Below are 18,580 nucleotides of genomic sequence, written 5' to 3' on the forward strand. Positions count from 1 at the left end.
CAGGATCAATGGCATCGACTGTTCCTCAGGTCACAAGTTGTACTATGAGTACTGAGATCACCAAAAATGATTACATTCTCAGGGGAAAATTGGAAAAATAAATGCATCCACTTCAAAAAGCACAGTGGGAGAAAACCATGGTAAATGTAATAGCCAAATCACAATACATTTGACTATTCTACAAAATGCATACCGTAAGCAAGCACACGTTTTGTAAGCACCACTATGAATCTTCAACTTGCAGTGTCATGATAAATTCCTCTAACAGTTGTGGGCTCCCCCTTTTACTTACATGGAAAACTTGAACTCTTTGCCAACTTTAGTACCACAATATGTGAGTTTAGCCAAAGGCGTTTCTGTTTTTATTGTGCTGAGAAACAAGACAACTTTCTGTACATGTGCCTGTGCCAGAATGTACATCTGTATGGTGTGTAGCTAGTTAATTTCTAAGAGGCTGTCTGGCACAGCCTCTTAAAATGGTGAGGTATAAACCAAACACAAACAGTTAATGAATGCCCACCTGGAAATAAAAATGTATTCATACGTAAAATGTTACTGTAAATATGAATACATAAAAACAGGGCCTTCCCTCTGCTAATCAATGGCCTAGTTGCAAAGGTCTTGATGGTGATTAGATAATGAAGCACTTAACCACACAATTTAGCCAGCCACTGATGATGTCCTCCTCCTGATTCTGGAGAAGGGCTCAGGGTTCCGGCCACGGGGCAGGAATGGAGGGGTAGTGGGGTGTGGGGAGGAATCTGTCAGACAGGGACTGACATCCTTTAACACCAGTCATGGCCATCTCTCTGGCCCACTATCTACTATGTCATTAACTAGTGTCAGCACAGTGATCGTTACCATTCACCCAACTGGCAGGTGACAAGAATCATTTATGGCTTCTCCGACATCCGGCTGATATTTTAACTTGTTTTCTGAAACTTTTACTTCTATTAAGCCACGAGTAAAACACCATGTAACTAAACACAAAGATGTTAGTTTCTGTGTATGGTTAAGCTCATTAGCAGCATACCCTACACATCTTCTTCTACCTGACAAGCATTAACAATGAGTTTCTTGAAAATCATCAAAACTGTTTTAGTAAAACACTGACATCTTCAGTTGCACTTGAACCTTACATTTTCACGATAATATGAAGCTTTATCATCCACCTGTGTAGCAGGGTTGCTCTAAATTCAAAATTGAATTGAGAAAGCCTCGGAAATTCCAATTAAATTCTAGAAGTTGAATTAAATTTGTCGTAAACAGGATACAGAATTGCAATTTGAATTTGAATTAAAATAAATAGAATTTAATTTAGTGAAATTAAATCAAACTCAAATGCCTCTCCTATTCTATATAAGGTGTAATCTATAACAATATACCTATTGTACATAAAACATAAAACGTGTCGTTATATACATGCATCGCTCATCCATATATTTATATGTACATATTCTTATTCATTCCTTTACACTTGTATGTATAAGGTAGTTGTTGTGAAATTGTTAGATTACTTGTTAGATATTACTGCATAGTCAGAACTAGAAGCACAAGCATTTCGCTACACTCGCATTAACATCTGCTAACCATGTGTATGTGACCAATAAAATTTGATTTGATTTGTTGAAACAATAGATTTTCAGGACAAACTCTTAAAATGAATGATTAATGAAAACAAAACCTATATGCGAATATTCAAAGTTATTATTTTTCATTAATCACAACAACAAAAAATATGGGGGAAATATTACATTTCCCAGGATCCATTACTTTAATCCTCAAGTTGGCCCTAAAGCTTTAAAAAAAAAAAGCCAAATAAAATTGCTTATTCTAAGCACTAACGTTAAAAGAGTACAGTATATGAACATTGTTTCCAGAGGAAAGTGATATACTATTTGTTATCTAGTGACCTGTCAGATTCAATGAAACTCGTGTTCTATGACTGAGTGGAATTTATTTGAATTGCACTGAATTAAATTCTACTTCCTGTCACTAAAATTCAAAATTCTACATCCTGTGGGGTTTGGCCAATTCAATTAGAATTTTAAATTGTGAGTTGAATGGGAGTCAATTCCAAAATTCTGAATTGAGCACAACCCTGCTGTGTAGTGTTTGTCAGGACATTGAAGCTCAGGTTAAAGCATTTCTGTGTTAATGGATGATGCATGTTACATCTGGCATCTGCGTGTTTTGGCGAAGAGTTACTTTATTCGAACAGCACTCCCGCTTGAAGTGTTGACACCTCAGTGGAGAGGACTGTTGACAGTTGAGGCCTAGTGAGGAAATACATCATTTGATTGATTCATGCCACTTATCATGGCTGTCATACTTCTGATTTAGAACAAGTTTCAACCATGATTCATGTTGGAAATATTGATGATTCATGGCGTGGACGGGTGTTTACACAGGTTTTACAACAACACTGCAGTTTCCTGAGATTTCCTCTCCCCTGTTTTTTAACTAATTGAGTTATGTGCTGTGTTATATTTAAGCAATAAGGCCCAAGGGTGGAAAAGTAAAAAGTCTTTTTTGGTCCTACCCGTGGTATATGGTCTGATATACACTACCGTTAAATTTTTTTGGGGTCACTTAGAAATGTCCTTGTTTTTGAAAGAAAAGTACATTTTTTGTCTATTAAAATAACATCAAATTGATACGAAATACAGTGTAGACATTGTTAATGTTGTAAATGACTATTGTAGCTGGAAACGGCTTATGGAATATCTACATAGGCGTACAGAGGCCCAATATCAGCAACCATCACTCCTGTGTTCCAATGGAATGTTGTGTTAGCTAATCCAAGTTTATCATTTTAAAAAGGCTAATTTATCATTAGAAAACCCTTTTGCAATTATGTTAGCACAGCTGAAAACTGTTCTGCTTAAAGAAGCAATACAACTGGCCTTCTTTAAACTAGTTGAGTATCTGGAGCATCAGCATTTGTGGGTTTGATTACAGGCTCAAAATGACCAGAAACAAAAAAACTTTCTTATGAAACTCTTCAGTCTATTCTTGTTCTGAGAAATGAAGGCTATTCCATGAGAGAAATTGCCAAGAAACTGAAGTTTTCGTACAACGCTGTGTACTACAAACGTTTTCAGCTGTGCTAACATAATTGCAAAAGGGTTTTCTAATGATCAATTAGCCTTTTAAAATTATAAACTTGGATTAGCCAACACAACGTGCCATTGGAACACAGGAGTGATGGTTGCTGATAATGGGCCTCTGTACGCCTATGTAGATATTCTATAAAAACTCTGGAATCTGCCGTTTCCAGCTACAATAGTCATTTACAACATTAATAATGTCTACACAGTATTTCTGATCAATTTGATGTTATTTTAATGGACAAAAAAAAGTGCTTTCTTTAAAAAAAACAAGGACATTTCTAAGTGACCCCAAACTTTTGAACGGTAGTGTATATATATATATATATATTCTTTATGTGCATGTTACACTGACTTCTTCTGACACTCTGACATTACACAAAAAACAAGCAATCTATGGAATTGCAACTGCTTACATCACCATTCAATCATTTTGAACTCTGATAGCGTGATGAGATCAACAACAAATTGACAGATTAACATGAAATCAAATTTGCCAGTCTCATCCGAGTCAACAGAAGCTCCACACCTTGGTGCAAGCAGTCATGATCATGCGTGTCGTTGTCATACTCATGGTAAAATGAACTTATCCAATTACACTTTGCCTAATCAGGCTGTTTTGGTTCCTCTCCTCTTCCAGAGGTACTCCACAGTATAAACAGTTCACTTACGCCACACAGAAAGAGGCCAATCAGTGGAATTATTGTTTTGCTGCCCCAATTTGCCAGCTCCCAGTTCTACACTGATTGGAATGAAAATGTGCTACTGTGTTCACGGTCCCTCCATGAACTTAAAGTGAAAATAACGCAATGTGAATCATCTGCGAGATGCATAAATGTATATACTGACAAAGGATTGTCATTCTTTTTGGGGGGGGATAGATAAAACAAGAATGTGTGTTAGGGTTAATTGTTGTATAGGCTATATCTGTAATATATATATTCGTTGGAAAGGCTGGACATAACAATAATATAACTATAATAGTCATATTTTGACATTGTTAATCTTCTATATAACAGCCCTCCCAACAAACGGATAGCTCGCTATTACACACCCAGGATTCAGAAGTGGATTGGGAGAAAGAAGCCGCAGCACTAGGTTGAGGAGCAGCTGATCCACCACCCCTTCAGTGATCTACCAACAGTCTTTACTGAACACCACATTCCAAAGTAATTTACTTTCATTTCCTCTAATTTCACATTTACATCACACCAGGCCCATTCAGGCCTTAGTAACTGGGCTACTATCTATGCATGAGGAGAAAGAGGGAAGAAGAAGAAGAAAAAAAACGGAGGAGGTAAATCTCCACAATTAGGCCTTTAACGACTGGGTCTGGGTAGGCCTCTGTGAAGACGGCACTTATGAGACTGCGGCGCCACACAAAGCCACAAGGAAGACAGTAAAAAAAAAAAAAAAGAAGAGGGGGGAAGAGAGCCTGGTTTCAGGAGTCAAGTCTATCTTCCAATTAACATTTTACTGCTTTGTTTCAAATACTGTATGTTTTGAAGAGACCATTAGCAGGTGTTCCTTTATTGACAGAACAAAGGGCTTTATCTTTTAAGGGCCCGAGTGGCACAACAATGCTCTGACCAGAGGATGCCGTAAGGAGAGGAGTCTGGGGAAGCCTTGCCTCAGCAAAGTCATGGGATAGGACTCTTACGTTAGACCACCAGTGAGAGCACCAGTAGCAGCACCAATGGGAGCACCGGTGGGAGCACCGGTGGGAGCACCAGTGGGAGCTAGGGACTAGGGAAACAGAGCAACAGTGCCTATCTCTAACATGCACTGCCTTCTCTTTTGTTAGCATGTCTCAATAGATTGACTTTACCTTTTACAGCATCTGCAATGTAGAATTCCATTCCCACAGTGAAAATAATACAATTCACAGACATAAGAAATTACAAATAGGTATTGAACAAGGTCTGTTACGTCTCTAGTTCAAATCGTTTGGCACAATAATGGGCTCATTGATTGTTTTTGGTTTTACAGCTTGTTACTCCTCTGAGGTGCTGACATGTGAGCTTTCAATGAACCAGGGGGACAACGGTTTCAAGAGGCCATATATTTTCAGTTTGTAGAGGTGAAACACTTGAAAACATGCAGCTAGTTTGAGGGGCTGATGTCATTACTTTTCTGTCAAGTACAAAGACAAGGAGAGACAGGAGAAACATGTCACAAGTAAATACTGATCAAACTGACTCCTCTAGACCTCCCGAGTGGCACAGCAGTCTAAGGCATCACTACAGACCAGGGTTCGATCCCTGGCTGTTTCACAACCGGGCCATGATCGGGAGTCCCATAGGGATTGGCCCAGCGTCGTCCGGGTTTGGCCGGGGGGGACTTTACAAGTAGGCTGTCAATGTAAATACAAATCTGACTTGCCTAGCTAAATAAAGGTTAAATAAAAAATAAATAAATAATGTTGCTACCTGGAGTGGCTATGTGGTCAACATAATTCAGTCAAATTACAGTCATCGCTGGGGCCAAGCTCCCTGCCATCCAGGACCTGTACTGTACACCAGGCAGTGTCAGAGGAAGGTCCATAAAATTGGCAGAAGATGGCTGACGTTTTACGTGCTCCTAAACAACTGTGTTATTTATTTTTAAAATTTGCGTTGTTTGTAACTTGTTTTTTTACTTATTTTGTACATAATGTTGCTGCTACCATCTCTTATGACCGAAAATAACTTCTGGACATCAGAACAGCGATTGCTCACCACGAACTGGTAGAAGCTTTTCCTTTAACGAGTCCGATGTGAAGGATATACTGCATTCCTAGGAACAGGCCCAAATCCATGTCATTTGCGTGAAGAGTTCATTGACTAGAGCTCAGCGTTCAACACCATAGTGCCCTCAAAGCTCATCACTAAGCTAAGGACCCTGGGACTAAACACCTCCCTCTGGAACTGCATCCTGGACTTTCTGACGGGCCGCTCCCCAAATGGTAAGGGTAGGTAACAACACATCCGCCACGCTGACCCTCAACACGGGGGCCCCTCAGGGGTGCATGCTTAGTCCCCTCCTGTACTCCCTGTTCACTCATGACTGCACGGCCAGGCACGACTCCAATACCATCATTAAGTTTGCCGATGACACAACAGTGGTAGGCCTGATCACAGACAATGACGAGACAGCCTATATGGATGAGGTCAGAGACCTGGCCGTGTGGTACCAGGACAACAACCTCTCCCTCAACGTGATCAAGAGAAAGGAGATGATTGTGGACTACAGGAAAAGGAGGACCGAGCATGACCCCATTCTCATCTACGGGGCTGTAGTGGAGCAGGTTGAGAGCTTCAAGTTCCTTGGGGTCCACATCACCAACAAACTAACATGGTCCAAGCACACCAGCACAGTCATGAAGAGGGCACGACAAAACCTATTCCCCCTCAGGAGACTGAAAAGATTTGGCATGGTTCCTCAGATCCTCAAAAGGTTCTACAGCTGTACCATTGAGAGCATCCTGACTGGTTGCATCACTGCCTGGTATGGCAACTGCTTGGCCTCCGACCACAAGCCACTACAGAGGGTAGTGTATATGGCCCAGTACATCACTGGGGCCAAGCTTCCTCCCATCCAGGACCTCTATACCAGGCGTGTCAGAGGAAGGCCCTAAAAATTGTCAAAGACTCCAGCCACCATAGTCATAAACTGTTCTCTCTGCTACTGCATGGCAAGCGGTACCGGAGCGCCAAGTCTAGGTCCAAGAGGCTTCTAAACAGCTTCTACCCCCAAGCCATAAGACTCCTGAACATCTAATCAAATGGCTACCCAGACTATTTGCATTGCCCCCCCCCCCCTTTTACACTGCTGCTACTCTCTGTTATTATTTATGCATAGTCACTTTAACTCTACCTACATGTACATATTACCTCAATTACCTCGACTAACCAGTGCCCCCGCACATTGACTCTGTACCGGTCTCCCCTGTATATAGCCTCACTATTGTTATTTTACTGCTGCCCTTTAATTATTTGTTACTTTTATTTCTTGCTCTTATTTTTTTTAAGATCATTTTTATTTGAGTTATTTTTTAAACTGCATTGTTGGTTAGGGCTTGTAAGTAAGATCTACACCTGTTGTATTCGGCACATGTGACAAATAAAATTTGATTTGATTTGACTGTTCTCTCTGCTAACGCATGGCAAGCAGTACCAGTCTGGAACCAACAGGACCCTGAACAGCTTCTGCCCCATAGCCATAAGGCTGCTAAACAAGACTGCTAAATAGCTAATCAAATAGCTACCGGCATTGACCCTTTATTGCGCTAACTCTCTTGCATTGACTCTATGCACACACACTGGACTCTACCCACACATACTTACACTGACATCCCAACACACACATACAGATGTAGGATCCTAATTTCAGCCAGTTTGGTACAGCAGGAGAATAATCCTGCAGCAACAGGAAATGTGAATTATTATGTGGATTATAATTTATGGACATTTTACATTAGGTCAAATCGAGTCTGAAATTTTAAAACTCAAATACATTAAAAGTTTGCATTTCTCAGCAACAAAAGAGCGATCAAATTAAGATCCTACATCTGTACACACACTACATATGCCCACACATACATAGCATGTGCACACATGCATACTGACTCCACACACACTCATTCACACGTACCACATACGCTGCTGCTACTGTCTATTATCAATCCTGTTGCCTAATCACTTTACCCCTACCTACATGTATATAGCTACTTCAATTACCTCATACCCCTGCACATCGACTTCGGTACTGGTACTTCCTGTATATAGCCACGTTACTTTAACTCGTTGTAGTTATTCACTATGTATTTATTCCTCGTGACACTATTTATATGTATTTTTTTATCTTTATCGTTAACTCTGCATTGTTGGAAAGGGACCCGTAAGTAAGCATTTCACTATTAGTCTTGTTTAAGAAGCATGTGACAAACAACAAGTTTAGTGATTTGATTTGATTCACTGGCTGCTAACTTCCTGTGCATGTTTTCACATGTGAGAGGGGGAAGAGCAGATCTAAAGAGCTTGCATTCCTGGCCCCACTTTTAAGATGTTCTATACAAATCTAATACCGCAATTCTCCTGGTATTCAAAGCAGTAAAACGACTTTATGAGTTTGTCAGGAAATGCCCATTATGGCCGTCTTCCCTGCATCAAAACACTGGCAATATAGACAGGATTATTTATGTTGATCTCTTTATATATATATATATATATATATATATATATATATATATATATATATATATATATATATATATATATATATATATATATATATATCATGAAGAAAATAAATGTTGATAGCAGACTTACATGTGGGACTCATCTCACTTGTTTTGGGTTATTTAGTTTCTCAACGGATTGCAAAAATGGAAAATACATCTGTATCTAAAAAGAAATGTTTAAAGACATCAGAAATTGTATGTTTGTATATCTAAAAGGACATTCTCATGTTTCTGGCAAGATACCATATTTCCAAATTGATTGTAAAGAAATGACAGTGTTTCATCCTATGAATATCAGTCGGCTACCTCAAGGTATCTCCCATTCCAATATAATCTCAAGCCAATTGCAGTACTTCCAAACAAACCGATGTAACAAATGTGTATCCTTTCAGCAATATTTTTGTCACTGAAAATAGGTGCCAAAGTGAAGAGCTGACATCTGACTGGGAAGATAACCTCTCAGTCTAGTTGGATATTTATGCAGTTGAAGAATGAATGTACTGGGGAGGCTCCAGTTTTCATTAACTCTGATAGACAATAATGGTGTTCATTCGCTTTTCATTTAAGTCCCCTCTGTCATTTTTTTTAAGCCAGTGGGTCCGAGAGCGCCTTGATTGAAAGGAACCATCATATGCACATCACTGTTGTCCCACATCATTCAGAGAACAAACCTTTTTAGATTCTTAACTACCATAGCGGTGCTGATTGCACAGGCACCAGCAATTTCCTAACCAACCGCAACCTGAACAATGATGTGTTCGGCTTTCAGACCCTCCAGCCTTTCAAAGGTGAATCATTTTACAGTTTGGAAAGGGATCACCATAGCAACTCCTCTTTGAGGGGTTTAGAATCACCGTCCAATAATTCTATGATCATCGGGCCCAGCCATTCCCAATGGTTCTTTTCACAGCAGACAAGGAAGGGGGGCAGAAGGAGGAAGGAGAAAAATTCTACAGTCTATTTCAGGCAATTCATCCGCCAGCCCCATTAGAATTCAAAATATTTCGACCTTCAATCACCAAGCATGTTATCTGGAGCTGCTGTGATCTCCAGTCAAGATGGGTAGACGTTTTAGTCTAATCACCCACGATGAGTGGAGGCTGACAAAAACTCTTCATTCTGCCAGAATCCAAATGCTCATTTAAACGGTGAGACAGTATATATCAACACAGGCCACAAACACGTTGGAGGAGGATTCATGGTCTCCACCGGTAAATAGAGCAAAATGCCGTGGATCTGCTCTGTGTCTCTAGGAAATCACATCACTCTGTAAGACAGCAGATGATATAATTGCAGGAGCACACACACACACACACACACACACACACACACACACACACACACAGACACATAGGCTGCATTTCTAAAAAATAAATGATTGCACTCTTACAGAACATAAATAGGAAGTAACTTATCCCATCGTCTCTTTGCTCTGCCGATTAAATGCAACTATGGAAATGCTGTAATAATTGAAAATACATACATAGAATACTTGGAAACTGGCCTGGGGTCACTTCAGATACTATTTCTCTGAATACTGGAAAGAGTTTGGAGTATGTTGTAATGACTACCGAGTACAAATCACACCGTGTTCAAACTGCTCAACAAAGCAGTGACAAATGCTCCCACATACAAAACATGAGTTTAGACTAGTTCAACATGAAGTGCCTCTCTAGTAACGGAAACAAAAGGTAAAACACAACCATTTGTGCATTTGGTGGCTATCCAACTGAACAATCATTTCTGTGAATGCAGTGCGACTAGCTACAAGCATTTCGCTACACCCGCAATAACATCTGCTAAATATGTCTTTGTGACCAATACAATTTGATTTGATTTGATTTACTAGGACGCTACAGAGTGCTGGCAATTCATTATGCTTTCATCACAGTCGTTTCCTTTCCATCACAAACAGTATTTTACAATGTTACCAGTGGATGATTCTGTCAGTCCTATTTTTACCCAGGGGACACAGACACTAGAAGTGCCTAAAGGTCAGAAGTGGGGAACAGGGTGAGTTGTCATCACCAGAGGTTCCTGTCTACAACTTCTCGGTGAGTCACATGATCACCCTCCGCACCAACACCAGAGGGGCCTCCACACAGGAAGACCAGCATTCAGTCTCATTCCCAGACTCCCTTTCACATCATTTGGCAGATAAATCAATGTGATGGGTAAATACTACCAGTATCTGGATTGTTGATTGGCAAGTTCAGATGTTCAAGTTCAACGTTTTTATTTATCAAATTACAGACAGCAAGCACTCCCTGAAATACTTGATATTACGGTTAAACATTCAATACTCTCTCAATATGTCCACATGTAAGATATAGTATAGTAATGCTTTGCTCTGCCTTTTTCCGCTGCTTAAACGTAGTAGTATGCAGGTGCTCAAGGCATTAGAGTGAGAAGAGTGGGAGACTGCCGTTTTCCAATTGATTGACCACATCCAGTCTTTGTGGATGAATGTACTACATTGTATGCTACTTCTTTGGCTACACACACTGAGCAATTAATACACGTGGATGAGAATGACTCACAACTACGTACAGTATCAGGCTATGGCGACAGATTCATAAGCATAAGATTTCTGATACTGCCTTTGGCCCGCTCATGCAACTACTAGGGACGAGTCTGTGAGCATCCTGCTTCTTCAATAAATAGTTGGAGATCAAACCAGTGCGAATTAGGCCGTGCGGGGAAGCATATGGTTGCTGGTGAGGGACACAGAACAGTCGAGCTAGAACGTGTCCGTGTCTGAGGAAGAGGATCCAACAGTGTTCCAGTCACTGTAGAAGCACTGGGAGGCCATACCCTTCAAACCATTCCCTTATGAAATATGGCAAACTAAGGCATTCAATAGAATCAGCTTTCAGGATGCCAAAATGCCCCTTAATAGTTTTTGGAAGGTTACGTTAAAAGCAAATCCACTGTTTATACCATTTTGTTTTTAAACCATAGGGGTTGAAAAATGTTCATAACATGCACACTACTGGGAGAATTGAGCAACTTTGTCTGACTCGACTTCAAAGTTCCAACGCCAGGCTGAAAAGCCTGTTTGACAACTGTCTGGCTTCAATAAGGCTCCAGCTGAAGTGTGTAAAGTCGGAGAATGCACTGTTTAGAATATAATCATGCTCTTCATCAATATGTCAACAAGTTAATGATACAAATATACATCAACAAGAGTGTTGTTTGACTATAAAACAAATCATAATAATATGAACCTATCGCTCTTGACAATAATTGAATTGAAATGCAGGGGGGGAAAAGTAGTGTCTAGTGTCATTCAAGGAAAAGGAAACAATAGCATATAGGCCTAGATTTACAAAGGGTTTCCATAATGGTCATTGGGAATGAACTGAAAGTAAAAAGGTTCAGTTTTACGGCTAATCTAGTGAACAGTATGGCTGAGGTTTCACAAACCTCCACTTCATTGGATCAGAATCAGGTCAACCAGACCTCTGGTTTGGCACAGGCACATGCACTAACAAGCACTTCACTGACACTCAGCTAGTGCTCTGCTCTGCAATGGAGCAGTAGCCCCTTTTGTAAGATGTTTGGAGAAACATGTTTCTAGTTTTCAGACAAACATACTGTTCCAGACAAGAAAAAGTGTGCTCACCCCAACCGTATAATCAAGCAATATAAAAGAAGTGCCTGGAATATTGCAGCCTGTACTGTAATTGCAAAACAAAACCAGCAATGTTTAATGGTTAACTTGTGGAACATACCGCTTAGTCTCGAAGGAGTCCACAGAGGGAAAACAATGGTATGTCAAAACAGATAGTCGTAAAGTCCCAGTAAAAGCATCCACATAATTTCATCCCTATTTAGAAAGACTGTTTTGTACACACAGAAACAACAGAGCTGGTTTTGGTTTGAGGATCTGCTTCATTCTTTGTGTCAATAAAAAAGCAAGCACAAACAGTGTCAAGTGAAAGCCTACACAACCCTGGCAAAGCTTTCACATTTTGCTGCCTTAAAATTAAATAAACATTTATTTTTTAAATTGGGGAGTTTCCGAGCGATCTGCATAACCTACTCCACACTTTCAAAGTGAAAGAAAAATGATAAAAATGCTCCAAATTAATACAAATAAAAAAACGAAGAAATCTTGATCGTGCATGTCCTCACACCCCAGAGGTAATACTTGGTGGAAGCGCTTTTGGCAGCCATTACAGTCCTGAATAATTTTGAATACGATTCTTCCAACTTCTCAACACCTCTTGGAGAGCCATTCTGGTATGTCTTCTGCATTTACATGTGTGTAATTGTCCTGCTGAAAAATATAACTCTATCCCAGGGTTAGGTATTCAGAAGACAGAGGCAGGGTTTCCTCTAATGTTTTACTGGGGCTTTCATTTTTATTTTGATCCTGACAAATTCCCCAGTCCCTTGTCGATGACAAGCATACTCATAACATGATGCTGCCACCACAATACTTGAAAATACAGAGGATCAACATTGCATTCACTCCACATTACTGGCCTGTATGGCAAAGTGAAAAGAAGCCAGTGTTAAAAAATCTATTCCAAACCATCCATTATGTTTGCAACAAGCCCATTAAGTAATACTGCAAAACAACACAGCAAATAAATTCACTTTTTTGCCTAAATTAAAAACGAAAGGTTTGGTTAGAATCCAATACAACACAACAGAGTGAAACTCTCTGCATTTCCAAGTATTGTGGTGGCAGCATCATGTTATGGATATGTTTGTCACTGGCAGGGACTGGGGAGTTTGTCAGGATCAAAGAAAATATAAAAGGAGCAAAGCCCAGGTAAAACTTTAGAGGAAAACCTGCCTCAGTCTTCTGAAAACTCAACCCTGGAATAGTTAGGAATAGTTTTTCTGCAGGACAATTACACACATTGTAATGGCAAAGACACATCAGAATGGCTTTCCAAGAGGTGTTGAGTGTTCCCGAGTGGTCCAGTCTCAGTCCTGGCTTACATTTGTTTGAAATCTGAGAAAATGTTTGAATATTGCTGTCCATCAATGATTATCGACCAAATTGACTGAGCTTGAAAAACTTTGACAAAAACAGAGGATGGGCCTATATGTTGCTACACAATGCTCCTCAGCTCGGCAACAAAAACAATAACAATGGTTTTGGGGCGGTCAGTGGCACTGTTACCCCCTACTGAGGATTCCATCTCTGAGGCAGCAAAATGTGAAGATTGTGCAAGGTGTGTGTAGACTTTCACTAGCGGCTGTACGTAAGCACATATCATTTGACGTAAAACCGAATAATAACATCGTGGAAATACATTTCAATGCGTCCATAAGTACAATGTCAAAACAAAGTCATTCAGGTAGATAGAAATATAAGCCTCTAAATATAAGCCTCTGGGAAGCCTCTAAACGGTGTTTAGAAACAATATTAACATGGTTGCTTTTCCCTGAGGCCACTGCAGACAGAAGACAACACAGCATCACAGGAAACATACTGTACCTGTATTTTTAGTCAGAATATGAAAGGGAGAGGAGGATACCTAGTCAGTTGTACAACTGAATGCCTTCAACTGAAATGTGTCTTCCGCATTTAACCCAACCCCTCTGAATCAGAGAGGTGCGGGGGGGCTGTCTTAATCGACATCCACGTCTTCGGCGCCCGGGGAACACATTTATCTAGTGATGTAACGTCTATACAGTACATGTTATAACTGTTAAAAACACTACGACCTCACTAGAACAGGGATTTCCCAGAGACAGTCGACAAAAGTAATGGTTACAATGTGTCCTCCGTAGGCAAATCTCACCTAACACGACTTTGTCCTAGTGAGTAAATCCTTGCTATAGCTTAGTTACAGCGGGTGGTCCTCAATTGCATCAACAAAAGCAGACAACCTCCTCTCAGACCTGTTGTCTAAGGGAACTATATCCTTCCATGCACAACACACCCTTTCATGAAAGTCATTTAGTGTACACTGACGCAGCCTCCACTTGATACTGTACAGTATATTTCAATGGTTTGTTATAATAGTTAGGAAAGGAGGCTGCATTGTGATGTGCTTCTGTATATTTGAAGAGAATATAACCTGATGCCTTCTTAATCACAGGAGAAATAGTAACCATGTAGAAAGCAAAACGGCAGCGGGATATCCGTTCCACGGCTGTGAAGAAATATGAAAATGTCACAAGCTATACATTTGAGATATTCATCAGAGTCCTGAGGTAGTTCACGACGTACAGTCTGTCACACAAAGTCAGTTGAAAGGCTATTGGAAAATGGCCTCGGATCTGAAATGACACACTTATACTGTCCACCAAGTAATCCCTTGCAGAGATGACCTGGGAACAATATGAGAAAGTGGTCTGTATTTGAACCCTGTCCATTTGACTGCTCTCTGCCTGCCACAGCCTAGTCACTAATCAGAGCTCTTTTCATATAATGGCAAAGTCAATAGCTGCATACAATCAGTAAACAAATTCAGCAATTTTTAAAATAGCCTCCATCCACATTTTTGTAGCAGCAATTTAAATTATTCTAGCGTGTAACACTTTAATTATGCAAGACAAAGACGATGTCGAAGGCACAAAAGAACTTCAGGCGCTGACCTAGACATGTGAGAAGTATTTTGTGGGGGTTGTTTTGCGAATGCACTCACATCTGTCTATTTACTGAGAATACAAAAGACTGTTAGTGGGCATGATAAACCGAAAGCAACAATGCTGAATTGTACTTGTATTACAGAAATGGCCTTTCAGCTTTCACTGAACAGCGCCAACTAACCCTAAAAAGCCATTTATCTGCACAAAAATGAGGGAAAACGCAGCAATGTTTCAATATATTCAGTGTGATGCAGGTTGGTATTGCATTGATTTCGTATCATCTAAAGGATATTTCATATAAAACACAAAAATTTGATTTTACTGTGTTATATATATATATATATATACACTGGAGTAAACAAAACATTAAGAACACCTCTTTCCATTACGTACTGTCGATTGACCAGGTGAATTCAGGTGAGCTATGATCCCTTATTGATGTCCCTTGTTAAATCCACTTCAATCAGTGTAGAGGACAGGGAGGAGACAGGTTAAAGAAGGATTTTTAAGCCTTGAGACAATTGAGACATGGATTGGGTATGTGTGCCATTCAGAGGGTGAATGGGCAAGACAAAAGATTTAAGTGCCTTTGAAAGGGGTATGCCAGGCGCACCGGTTTGTGTCTAGAACTGCACCGCTGCTGGGTTTTTAACGCTCAACAGTTGTTTCTAATGTTTGGTATAGTCAGTGTATATTTCCACACTATGAGGTTGGAATAATACTGTGAAAATGTGAAAATTATGATAATGGCCTTTTGGTGTAAGAGCTGTTTGAAAAGACAGCCTGAAATTTCAGTCCGTTTTGGCCTGCCTAAGGGATATCCTACATACCTGGTTTGAGGAGTTAGAGAGGTAACTTCGGTCAACTCTGAGTTCAACTTGGGATAACCAGTCATACGAAAGTGGCTCACCTTTTAGCCAGGTAAATTTCAATGGCAATGAATCCTTCAGAACTAACCTGCAGGCTAACTGCAGGCTAACTCACAGCTAATTCCCCTTACCCTAAATGAAATGACTGAGCCGCGAGTTGAGGACCAATGAAATCAGATTCCCTCCCTCTTGCAAAGATTGCGTCATCATCCCCTTCATTTGAGGAAGACGACTGATTAAATATTTTATTAGTCAAATGTTTTTTTGTGTGTTAGAAAATAGTAAAATACCTATCACATTATTTAGTATTGACAGAATGCATTCGAAACGTAAAACTTTTGTATGACTTAATAACATTATTTTATCGATAGGAGTGGGATGAAAGTTGCTCATGCATTGATAAGCACATCAAAGACGGCATTAACTATAAGTAATAAAATAAAGATGGCACTTCGACACAGCCTATTTCACACCACAGCCTGCTGAATTTGCAATATACATTTTCCTTCATTTTGATTTTGGCACAAGTGAAAACGTGGCCCTGACTTGCCCATGGATTGACGGTTTCAACATTGTCTCAATGAAGAGTTCGGTGTTCGAACAGCGACATGCACACACAGCTACAAGCCTCCCAGAGTTAGCGGCAGGCGGACAAGCAATATCCACCATCGTAGTACGCACTGTAGTTCGGATGAATCCTGAGCTGGAATGTGATGCTAACTGAAGCTGGTTCGCTTTAGAAAATGTTTGCTTCTCAGGATACCCCTCTGGTGACATCTCCAGGTGGTAAATTAGTTAATCGACCAATAAGAAATACAGTTCCAAACCTCTCTGCCAATAACAGCTAGTTTTTAATTTTACAATCCTAGCAAATTATTGCTTAAGAAATTGCTCTTTGCTAAGAAGCTATTTTTGTTTCTTTCTGACCATTTTAATTGAAAACAATCACAGTAAGTTATTTAATTGTTACCCAGAAATGATTTGATATTGAGAAGGAAACGGCTGCATTGGACCTTTAATCTTACTGTATTTTTGCCATATAGGCTACTTACCGTTCTTGTGCTCAACCATAATCAACTGTGACATTTTGGGATCAAGTTACAATAATCTGTGGTCACAGGAAGCCACTAAAGACATCCCGCCGAGTCAAGTTTTATTTCCCAACCTCAGAGTATGCTACCGATTGTGTGCAGAGAGTCTACCAAACCAGACACGGCTCCTTTCATTCCCTTTTCTCAGATTCCAATTCAGGGAAAAACTCTGGATAGGAATGTGAGTTTTGGGTCTGGCTTCACCTGCACTATCCCTGAATGTTGTGTTTATCTTGGAACCCAGCAGACAGAACCATTTAGGCCTCAGTAGAAAAGCTCTGTCAACTGCTTTCAACAACATTCTACAGGGAGGTATGAAGTACATTTTCAGTAATTCTTCTCTTTAACCAGATGAAAAGCGAGTCATTTTACAGAGTGATATACAGTGTGCTATAGTCTGACAGGTGGGACTCACGTGTCATGTGGAAGATGCCATCGCAGGCACTGATGTGGGAGAGGAAGGCGTTGCCCAGGCCCTGGCCAGCATGAGCTCCCTTCACCAGTCCTGCTATGTCCACCACGTTCAGGAAGGCTGGCACCTTGCTGCAGAACAGGTAGTGGGGTTAAGGCAGTGGAAAGGAAACAGGGGTTATAGAAGTCAGCTAATGTCTAACGTCTAATATAACAAAATACAGAGACAAGCCCACAGTTTGTGAATCAGTCTTACGTTTTTGGATATGGAACAACACTACCAGGGTAGATTCTTGGTGGTCAAACAGTTTAAGATTTCTATGAAAAATACACAACATTCATAACAATAAAAACAATATATGTTTTTTTGTTTTTCTCTGGCTACTGGGTATTAGCTATCTATCAGAATAAGTGGTAGCCCTTGAGCCTCATGGCTCTATCAGCCTTCCCACTCAATGTGGATAAATGAGAATAAAACCCAGCAGAAGCCTGTACACTAAGACTGTTTCTACACCTCGCAATTATACTTCTACTACAACAACAGAGGTCGGTAGTGGTGCCATGCCTTGATTTCATCATCAGGCACCTATACCCTGGAATGTACGGTTTGAGACACAAGAGCTATGACTAAAGGGTGATGGTGTTTATGTCATACTGCTCATGGAAAAGTCGTAGCAGAGTCATAATGGAACGTTTCACATTGCTCCGCGCTGAACATGTTATATTGCGCTACCGTCAACCCCAGAGACAGGGAGACATTGGTTCACTGCTGTGATTTATGACTCTCTCACATTAAACCAATAGGCCGGCCTAACCTCGCTCATAATGACATATGATAGCCAGCCACTGACACATAAATGCTATGGCCTCTTACTTAAGAAACACAACTAATAACACGAAAACCTGCAGTTATCTTTCTGTGTATCGTAAAGGACTGGCAACTCAATGTCAAAAACATGTCTGTATCTTCTCACGTCGCTGTAGTGTATACTTGCGGTGGCCTATACATATTTGGCAGAGATCCCAAGTCTGAAGTGTGAATAATACGTGAACAGTGAGACCCCATACCTGACAGGCTTGTGGAATTGGCACAGGAAATCGTAGCGTTCATCTGGAATGGGCACTCTGCTTTCATTTGGGTCAATGGTGCAGAAGGGGAAATTCTCAGCTGCAGCTTGACTCTTTGTCAGTACGTTGAAAAAGGTTGACTTCCTGGAAATAAAAACAGCACAGAGGTCAACGCATCCCAGAAACTGTTGGTGGATCCTGATGGGTTGAGAGTATGATGTTGGTTTATTCAAAAACCTCAGCAAAGCCTGC

General features: G+C 40.4%; 1 protein-coding gene across 4 annotated transcripts in view; it reads right to left on the bottom strand.

The window, feature by feature from the left end:
• The window catches only part of LOC115160769 (obg-like ATPase 1), a 45,525-nt gene that overhangs the window by 21,525 nt on the left and 5,420 nt on the right, over window positions 1–18,580 (bottom strand). For 3 of the 4 annotated variants that reach the window (XM_029711166.1, XM_029711164.1, XM_029711165.1), the window contains exons 3-4: window positions 18,329–18,472; window positions 17,265–17,392 (exon numbers count right to left, since the gene is read on the bottom strand). In XM_029711166.1, coding sequence (XP_029567026.1) covers window positions 17,265–17,271 — 7 coding nt within the window. In that variant the 5' untranslated portion in view covers window positions 17,272–17,392; window positions 18,329–18,472. Of the gene's footprint in view, window positions 1–12,065; window positions 12,085–17,264; window positions 17,393–18,328; window positions 18,473–18,580 lie in introns of those variants that run through there. The other variant, XM_029711167.1, reaches the window with a different exon arrangement.

The sequence above is a fragment of the Salmo trutta genome, chromosome 24 (genome assembly GCF_901001165.1).
Source record: "Salmo trutta chromosome 24, fSalTru1.1, whole genome shotgun sequence".
Classification (NCBI taxonomy): Eukaryota; Metazoa; Chordata; class Actinopteri; order Salmoniformes; family Salmonidae; genus Salmo; species Salmo trutta.